The 9,913-nt window shown below is 32.0% G+C and overlaps 1 protein-coding gene across 3 annotated transcripts in view; it reads left to right on the top strand.

Moving 5' to 3' along the window:
* The window catches only part of LOC111085726 (elafin-like), a 38,371-nt gene that overhangs the window by 18,335 nt on the left and 10,123 nt on the right, over positions 1–9,913 (top strand). Inside the window, exon 3 of one of the 3 annotated variants that reach the window (XR_002610541.1) lies at positions 2,722–2,895. The exons of 1 other annotated variant lie outside the window; for it this stretch is intronic. Coding sequence is in view for 1 of the 2 variants with exons in the window: in XM_022385661.1 (XP_022241369.1) it covers positions 2,688–2,895 (208 nt within the window). In the remaining variant the exon portion in view is untranslated. Of the gene's footprint in view, positions 1–2,017; positions 2,896–9,913 lie in introns of those variants that run through there. One more of the 3 variants, XM_022385661.1, reaches the window with a different exon arrangement.

Here is a 9,913-nt window from a genome sequence, read left to right as displayed (position 1 = left end):
TACTTTGTAGTGCTATTATACTTCAAAATAATTTAGAATATACCTATTTTACACATCTAAATTTTTGCAGTTGGTTTACTGAATTTAGAATATGCCTATTTTACATATCTAATTTTTTTTGCAGTTTGTTTTACTGAATTTAGAATATACCTATTTTACACATCTAAATTTTTGTCGTTTGTTTTACTGAAGTTAGAATATACCTATTTTACACATCTAAATTTTTGCCGTTTGTTTTACTGAATTTAGAATATACCTATTTTACAAATCTAGATTTTTGCCGTTTGTTTTACTGAATTTAGAATATACCTATTTTACAAATCTATTTTTTTGCAGTTTGTTTTACTGAATTTAGAATATACCTATTTTACACATCTAAATTTTTGCCGTTTATTTTACTGAATTTCTTTGGGCTTCTGCCATGTTCACTGTTAGCTCTGGACAGATAGAAGCAGTTATGACTTGTGTATATATATATATATATATATATATTCGATTTTATTTTGCTAAAAATATAATAAACATCTAGAAAAAGTGTTGGAAGTATAATATGTATCTGTGTGTGAGGCAGTAAGGGCAATGATATGAAGAAATCAGGAAAAAAATAAGCGACCACGAAATTGATGTGAAGGTAAGAAGTTTAGGGAACTTCTAATTTTTAATCTCTTTTTTTTTATCTTATGTTTTCGACTCTTTTTCTCGTATTACAAATTGATTTTGGATACTTTTTTTTAATGACTCAATATTTTTAGTCAAATACTCAATTCAAGTTGGGGGGTCGTAGGACTGTAAAAAACTTTAAGGGGCTAAAGTAGGTGCTAGCCTCTTGGATTGAAGATAGAGTCCCTCCCTTTTTTCCCAACGCCTATGTAATATTTACCCATAAATACACTACATCTTACTAAAGATAATTGGAAAGTTCAATATCATCTATCGCTGTGGATCACTGGTGTTTGAGAAACTTGGACTTCCAGAAGAACATTACAGTTTCTGTTTGAGTTACACAAAGTATATCTGTAGAAGTGGTTTTGTGACGAGCATCTGCCGTAAAAAGGTATTTGTTTTTCAGATCTATAATACACACAAAAACGTTTAGAACTTCGTGGTACATTATCATGTATGGTATAAACGTTCTTATTTTCTTACTTAGTTTCAGCTTATCTTTTAATACTTGCGTGTGGGTTTATCAGGACATTATTACGTTTATCATCAGATAAGATACTATAGTAGTTTGAAATAAAACAGAAGTATCTTTTAATTATTTCTTTCAACAAACCACGTTTTATAAACAGGTTATGTGGGTCAGAACCACCTTTAATCACGTGAGCAGCTAACATCCGTGAGATTTCTTGGAAAGCGAGAGCTAGGGCACTGAATAAATTATTACTTAAACCCGGGCATGTCACAAAACTTGGCAAACGGATATATTGCAAAGCGATACTTTTTTATTTAAAATATCTGGCGAAAAGTTTCGTCAATGCTAGATATGGCAAATGTGAAGCAGTTGACGTATTGTAAGATATTCTACTTTGCTTTCACTCATAAGTTTTCAAGTCTTGAGTTTTCAACTGGTGCCGAATAGTTTGTCTTCTCCAACTTGAATAATATTAAAGCTTGTTTTTTGTTTGTTTGTAATTAAGCACAAAGCTACACAATGGGCTATCTGTGCTCTGCCCGCCACGGGTATCGAAACCCGGATTCTAGCGTTGTAAGTCCGCAGACATACTGCTGTGTTACTGGGGGGCATTAAAGCTTGAATACCCTAATGGTGGCCCGGCATGGCCAGGTGGATAAGGCGCTCGACTCACAATCTGAGGGTCGCGGGTTCGAATCCGCATCCCACCAAACATGCTCGCCCTTTCAACCGTGGGGGCGTTATAAAGTGACGGTCAATCCCACTATTCGTTGGTAAAAGAGTAGCCCAAGAGTTGGCCGTGGGTGGTGATGACTAGCTGCCTTCCCTCTAGTCTTACACTGCTAAATTAGGGATGGGTAGCGCAGATAGCCCTCGTGTAGCTTTGCGCGAAATTCCAAAAACAAACAAACCAGATTAAAATCAAGATTCTGATTGATTAATTTTGATTAGCAACAAGAACATTTTATCTAGCTTTACTGCTATATGGTGAATCATTGTTTATGGGCGGTGAAACTTGACTAGTGTTATAAGCCTGTCTTGAGCAGTATAACATATCCATAGCTCATCTTAATTGAGGAGTCTTGTTGGTGTTAGAGTGGTTTTTCAAATTCTCTTAGATCTAACTAATGCATGTAATTATATTTTGTTTTGCAAATTAGTTCATTTTAAAGTCTATCAATTTCACCATTCCCTGTCTTGAAAACCCGGAAATGAAGATAATTTATTTGTACCACCTGAAGGTGAACAAAATAATAAATGACCAATTACATCCCATCAGCGTAGACACCGGGACGTGAATAGTTTTTGTCAGCTGTTTTATCTTTCCGACACTCGGTTCTCTGGTCTACATTGTCAGCTATCGTGACGAAGTGGTTGGGTTGAGAACGTCGAAAAATACGCAAGAATCTGGCAGCATTTGAATACATTTCCTATATTCGCATCTTTAAAAAGTTATAAAAATACTTGTACAAATATATATAGATAGATTTTTTTACGTAAACTTTGCGAACAATATTCACCTTTTCTGCTTTCAATTTCTTTATATTTAACTATGAATTGGGCATGTGTGACTGTTCTGGTTTTAGTCATTTCGGTATCTGAAAAAATAAAGTCACACCGTTTACCATTCCCTTTTGAACCCAAACGGAGGGTGTTTCCAGGACAACGTGGAGATGACTGTGTATACTGTGCAGAGGAGCTGAAACAATGTCTACAAGAATGTTTAAGGGAATATCACTGTTCAACAACTAAAACTAAAGGTAGGCTTATGGTACTAACTCTTTACTACGTTAGGAGTATAATGTTAACGCTTAATAAACTGGTTCTACGCAGTTTTTGGTTTGTTTACTGTACTGAAAAAATGTGTATTTTAATTAACAGTCACTAATATAGGGACAATAACAGTAACGATCTGTTCCAAATAATTATTTTAGTTACCATCTGGATTAATGTGAGGAACTTGTTACAACACATATTGATTTTTCTAGTTTATTGCGTACCACATCAATAGCTTGAAGAAACTTCCTTCATTTGATGCATTTCTCACTGCAACCAAAACATATTGTTATTGCCATTACTTTAAGAATCATCTGAGGAACTCAAACCCTCTTCTAGATAAGCATTTAAATGAAGTCAGAATCAACCAAATTAAATGTTTCGGGAATGGAAGATCTAGGTATTCTCGTGATTTTTGTACTTTTTTTACATTACACAGTATATATCTTTAAAGCAATTACATGATATAATTTAGTATGGAAAGTTAAAAAATTATTAGCTACATATACAACATGTAGTGCTTAATTGTTGCCGGATCTGAGATTCGAAACTTATATGCAACATGTAGTGCTTAATTTTGCCTGATCTGAGATCCAAAACCTGTTTTGGCTTCTTTCTTTCTTTGTTTCTTTTTGTAAGTTAAAGGCCTAAACTATATTTAATTTTAAAACTGCCTTTCGTTGTATTGTGATTTGATATCTCGCTGAAGGATTCAACTACGTTACTCCACTTCAGCCTTAACTCAAATAAAGCTTAAACTGTTTTCTTTAAAAATTGAAAAATCACACACACACACACACACAACCAACAGGGTTTCAGCATTTTGTTCTTGGAATTAAGCTCAGGTAATATTTGTAATTTTTATGCCTTATTACTTAAACTTGTTTCTTACTACCAACGTTTTTACTTCAGACAGTATGGCACTTTGTGCAGTAGATAACTGGTTGGTAGATTTTTGTAAATCACAAAGCTACACTGTGGTCTATCTGCGCTGTGTCCCCCACAAAAACCATGTATTTCTTAGCGTTATAAGCCCTCTAACTTATCTCTGAGCCACTTGGGTGAAATTCAATTGAGGGTTAAAGGTAAACATACTAAGTATTTATATTTTATTGAAAGAGAACGATAAATGAATGTGATGTGAAAAATTTGCGTGTTTCTTATGTGAAAATTATATTATACGGAAAAGTTTACTTCGCCAATTTCCGTTCAAAAATGGGTTGTTTCAATTAGGGTTTAAAATGCTATTACATCTCTCTATGAATTTACGTATTCTGTTATCTATCCCTAAAAAATAGCATAAATAGTTCCATTTATAATTGTTTAGTTAGTGAATTAGGATAAACAACTTACTTCCAGTTTTGTTCCTTAGTATAACAAGGGTTCGAACCTAGTTGATTGCTGTCGGTATAAGTAAAGTTAATGTTACTTCTCAGTATTTGGTTGTTGCAATTAATACAATTTTCTGTTATATATCAATAATATTTCACTATTATGCTTATACAAAAACAGTAATGTTAATAAGAAATTCAAAACTTTACATATACACACGCTACCTAGAATTCCTAATTATTAACCTCTTTAAAAAGTACTTAATGCAGGATTTAATCCTCCATTTTTTGCTTAAATCAAATTTTATGCAATACTCTTCTATATAAATTTTATCTTATCTTATTTTAAGTGTATAAGTTAATGTATTATATACACATGTTTTCTTTAAGATTTTGTTTCTGTACGACAATGATGAAGTTATGATGTTGGGGAAATAATAGTTAAGTTCATTATGGTTAGTCTTAGTTTGACATGTATTCGAAATGGTATCATAACATTGTGGATCGAGTAAACCTGAAGGAATGTATGGAAACAGCTTGAAGCGAAAATTGACATTAAGTGGATGTGTTCTGGAATCACACAAGTAAATTATAATAAGGATTATTGGTGAGTTCATAATGTAACTAAAACGATCTAGTGATATTCATATGACTAGGAAATCATGTATGAATATGTTTATTTGGTGAGTTCATAGTGTAACTAAAACGATCTAGTGATATTCATATGACTAGGAAATCATGTATGAATATGTTTATTTGGTGAGTTCATAGTGTAACTAAAACGATCTGGTGATATTCATATGACTAAAAAATCATGTATGAATATGTTTATTTGGTGAGTTCATAATGTAACTAAAACGATCTAGTGATATTCATATGACTAGGAAATCATGCATAAATATGTTTATTTGGTGAGTTCATAGTGTAACTAAAACGATCTAGTGATATTCATATGACTAGAAAATCATGTATCAATATGTTTATTTGGTGAGTTCATAGTGTAACTAAAACGATCTAGTGATATTCATATGACTAGAAAATCATGTATGAATATGTTTATTTTGTGAATTCATAGTGTAACTAAAACGATCTAGTGATATTCATATGACTAGGAAATCATGCATGAATATGTTTATTTGACAGTTTGCGAGAAAGTTATTATTGTAATGTCAATTTTAAACCACTTCTTTTGCTACGGTAAAGGAAATTTGATTATGCTTGTCTGTCTTTACTAAGTTTTTTTGGAGCATTATTACTTTTAAAGCAGCTACGTTTTTACTTTTTCATTGGAAAATATTTGTATGTATCTCAGACGTAAAGCTATGACAACTAATATGTAATATCGTTATTTTTAACAAGAATTCCAACACGACTAAACTAATGTGTCATGTTCTTAGCTGTGGAATACAAAAGCTCTTTCAGTATATGTGTATATATATATATATTCGTATCAGTATAAGTTCGTGCCAAGTGCGTTTTATTGACCTGTTTTTGTTTTTACTTTCACATAGACGTTTTGACTCATAGTAACCGTTAAGAAAATAACTGAACGTGTACATATCACAATAAAAAAAAAAGTGGATTCCCTCGAAATCAATGATTAGCTCTTTCTCTGAAGGAAAACTTATAAAACGGAACGAGTGTTAGTGTTACATATTTTTCTCTCCTTTATGTTTGGATGCTTGCATAAAATGAAATAAAAAATAAACTGAATGGCTGTTACCTTATCTTTCTTTAGCGGGTGGGTCCTTTCATTTAAGTTTAGGTTTCTCCTCAATAAATAAGCAACTCTAACTTACTAGAAATGGGTCGTCGGTAAAATAACAAATCAGTTTCCTAGAAGGAAAAGAAGACGATTTTGTTCTACATCTTTGATACTTGTTGGAACTTTCTAGTTTTTTACTCTTATATCTCATCAGATCCTATTTTTGGTCACCGAAACTTTGAAATAGTTTTATTACGCCACAGCTTTCTCCTAAATTTCATTTTGCACAGCTAATAAAAATTTTCATGGCACACTCTTAATATATATGTATTAATACAAAAAAGAGATAGGGAATCCTTGCTTAACAATATTTCTTTATTTGTTTTAATGGATTCGTTACAAAACAGTCCTATTCAAGAAATTTTGTGGGAGAAACAAAATTATACAATTTAAGAATTAACATTTTACCAAATTATAAAATAAAATCCACACATAAAATGTTTTAAAAGTATAAAAATAATTAAATACATTATTCGAGACTTTTTTTTCATAAACAAGTAGAATTTCTAGAAAGTCTTCAGATTTATGATAATCATTAGAAACTAGATTTTTAAAGATTATAAAGTTTATAAACTCACCCTAAACCCGGCATAAAAATTTCTAAGATAATTGTGCTACCTTACTGAATGTGAAGTAATTAAAAGCTAACCAAAACATTAAATTAAAACATTCAGTGCAATACTAGGAGATTATTGCATTTTTAATAGGTACATCTTTTGGGAAAATATTTATTGAGGTAATTTTCCAAAGTAACTCTTTTTTAATTGCACAAGCACAGATAAAAAACATTGAAAACGGTTCCTGTAGTCTGTCCCCCCCCCCCCAGTGGCACAGCGGACTTACAAGGCTAGAATCCGGGTTTCGATACCCGTGGTAGGCAGAGCACAGATAGCTTATTGTGTAGCTTTGTGCTTAATTACAAGCAAACAAACAAACAAATCCTGTAGTCCACGAAGATAGTCGAATGCTGGGACTGTGAAATTTGTTCATCTATTACACATTCCAAAGTTCATAAACTATAGCACACACAGTTTCAGTAAACGTTTCACTACCTTTTCATAGTTTGTTTTTATAACAACAAATAAAAAGTACGATTGCACTTAATGAATTGAGTTTGGATCACATAATTTTTCAAATATTTACCTATCTGGTCAGATTATCAATTATTTGTTTGTTTGTTTTTTATTCTTTAGAATGAATACTTTATTAAGATTGTTTGTTTGTTTGTTTTTGAATTTCGCGCAAAGCTACACGAGGGCTATCTGCGCTAGCCGTCCCTAATTTAGCAGTGTAAGACTAGAGGGAAGGCAGCTAGTCATCACCACCCACCGCCAACTCTTGGGCTACTCTTTTACCAACGAATAGTGGGATTGACCGTCACATTGATTTTGTAGTTTAATATAACCTAAATTACGTCTGAGGAGTGACCTTTGAAGTCACGAAACCGGTAGAAAATAATAAAGAGAAAAACAGAAATTTTTAAGTATTGTATTGTGATATATATATATATGCATTTTTTATGTATCAATTATATTTTGCGTTGCACTTTTGTTTTTGTATCTTATTTATCACGCATCCTTAATGTTTACAGTGGAATTTCTAAACTACAAATTGCTAGAGGATTAAACATATTTTCAACTATTACATGCTCTTAGCATTAATAAAATTGACCTCTATAACGCATAAAAATCGATCAGTGTGGTGTAAAGATGGCCACAAGTAATCTGTGTATTTATTACAGTTTTAAAGGTAAATTCATTTACTCCATGAAAAGATGTTGAATTAATTCATTTTTGAAAAAGGAAAAGCGTTGGAAATCAAATAGTTGAACAGGCTGATAATTAAGTACATAGATATTCAAAAGAAGTTTTAAATGATTTATTTGTCTTAAAGCTAATAAAAAGATTTACATGTGCAATCTCGTATGACAGGAATATCGAATAAAAACGACATCCTTAGTGTTTCAACTATTCATGTTATTTTAGCGAATGTCATGGTAACGAGGAGCTGAATATGTGATAAGCCGCGTCGTATCATACTGACTATAAGTTCATCACATTATTCAAGTTGACTCCCGCCGGGTTTATCACCTTATCTCAGCAAGTCACCACTGAGCTTCTAGAAGCATGTCATTCTCCTTTGGACTGACGTTTCTGAAAGGCAGATTTCAAGTTTCAATCTGAAACAACTAATGAACTGCGGGGTCGGTAACTTCAAGCGCAGCTATCTCTCTCTCCCGTACTAACACGTCTAAAGTGGATTCCTTCTCGTAAAAATAATGATATATAGAATAAATAATAAGCCTTACTTACATTCCTTTATTTCAATTTATTTTTTTTTCCTTTTCTGACCACAACGCTTCAGTTAATATCATAATATGTCCTTCCATAGCCTTCAAGATATATGCACAAAATCAAAGTGATAGATAAAAACTTTATAATACAAATTGTACTTAAACAATTTAACTTATACTGAAAATAACCACTTATTACGTATTCGTAAAAAAAACGTAACTGATGCTCCTATTTCAGTCTATTAGCTATATACTCTTGAGATATCTTGATGTGGAGTATTGCAACAATTTATCATCACACGCATCATAAATAAATAACATTCAAATGCTGGACAAATAATTCAACACAGTTCATGAAGTTCTGAGCAAAAAAAAAATGGAAAAGCAAAAACAAATAGCTGTGCTAAAAATAAAATATTGAAGTTAACTATATTGACAAATTTACTTTTCTGTTCTAACTAGCAAATGTAATTTTAAAAGCTTTTTTTTAAACTGCATTACAGCTGCAGCCCTATAGATCCCAAGGTTGTTGAAGATAACCAGACAACTTACCATAAAACGGTAAAATCACCGTATTAATAAAATTTCCATGACTTTTCTCGTAGTTCAAACAGATAAATTTATGCTGGTTGAGTTAAATCAGTTCAATACGACTCTATTTAAATCTTACTTAGTGATAACTGCAAAAAATTTCACTACGTCCGTGACCCCCGGTGACTTAGCGACAAGTCTGCGGGCTTATAACGGTAAAAATCGGGTTTAGTTACCCGCGATGGGTTTGTTTGTTTCTTTGTTTTTGAATTTCGCGCAAAGCAGTGTAATATTAGAGGGAAGGCAGCTAGTCATCACCAGCCTTATAGCGTTAAAATCTAGGGTTTAATCTTTACGGTAAGCACAGTAGAGATAGCCCGTTGTTTATATACGTGCTTAGCAACAACAAAAAAAGCTTTTATTCTAAATTTCGCTACAGTTTATATTTAATAACTCATTGTAATATATCAAATTACAACACAATAGAATACAGTAACTTTTACTTCCTGATCTTATTTTACCAAATTAAATTAGATTTCATGACACAGTACGATTTTTTTTCACGTGGGCTAAATTAACACTTTTTTGGATAGTTTCTTACTTATGTTAATAAAGAAATATTGATAAGCGAAACAATTATAAATGTAAAGAATTTCAAATAAAAGTTCATACTACTAATTATGATTGTTAAACTTAAGACTTATAAAAGTTGGTTTTGCAAATGAATTTTTCACTCTAATATCAGACACCAAAATACTAAGTATTAAAATGTTATGACAATTTGTAATATCAAATAATAAATATAATTTTTCTATAAACAGAAAATGCTCAAAACAACCTCTTTATAGTTTCACAATTTCGGGTTTGAAAAATGTCTTTTAGGTTATATATCCTTCAATTTCATTTGTCATGCAGAAAAGTGTGTACTGATAACTGCAACTTAGAAATAAATCCCTTTAAAATAAGAAATATATCTTTTGGTATTTTAGTTATTTAGTCAAGTGCCCGGCATGGCCAGGTGGATAAGGCACTCGACTCACAATCTGAGGGTCGCGGGTTCGAATCCGCATCGCACCAAACAT

Source organism: Limulus polyphemus, unplaced genomic scaffold (assembly GCF_000517525.1).
Source record: "Limulus polyphemus unplaced genomic scaffold, Limulus_polyphemus-2.1.2 Scaffold25, whole genome shotgun sequence".
In the NCBI taxonomy this organism is placed as follows: Eukaryota; Metazoa; Arthropoda; class Merostomata; order Xiphosura; family Limulidae; genus Limulus; species Limulus polyphemus.
Note: the sequence above shows the minus strand (reverse complement) of the source record. Positions and strands in the feature narration are given on the sequence as shown.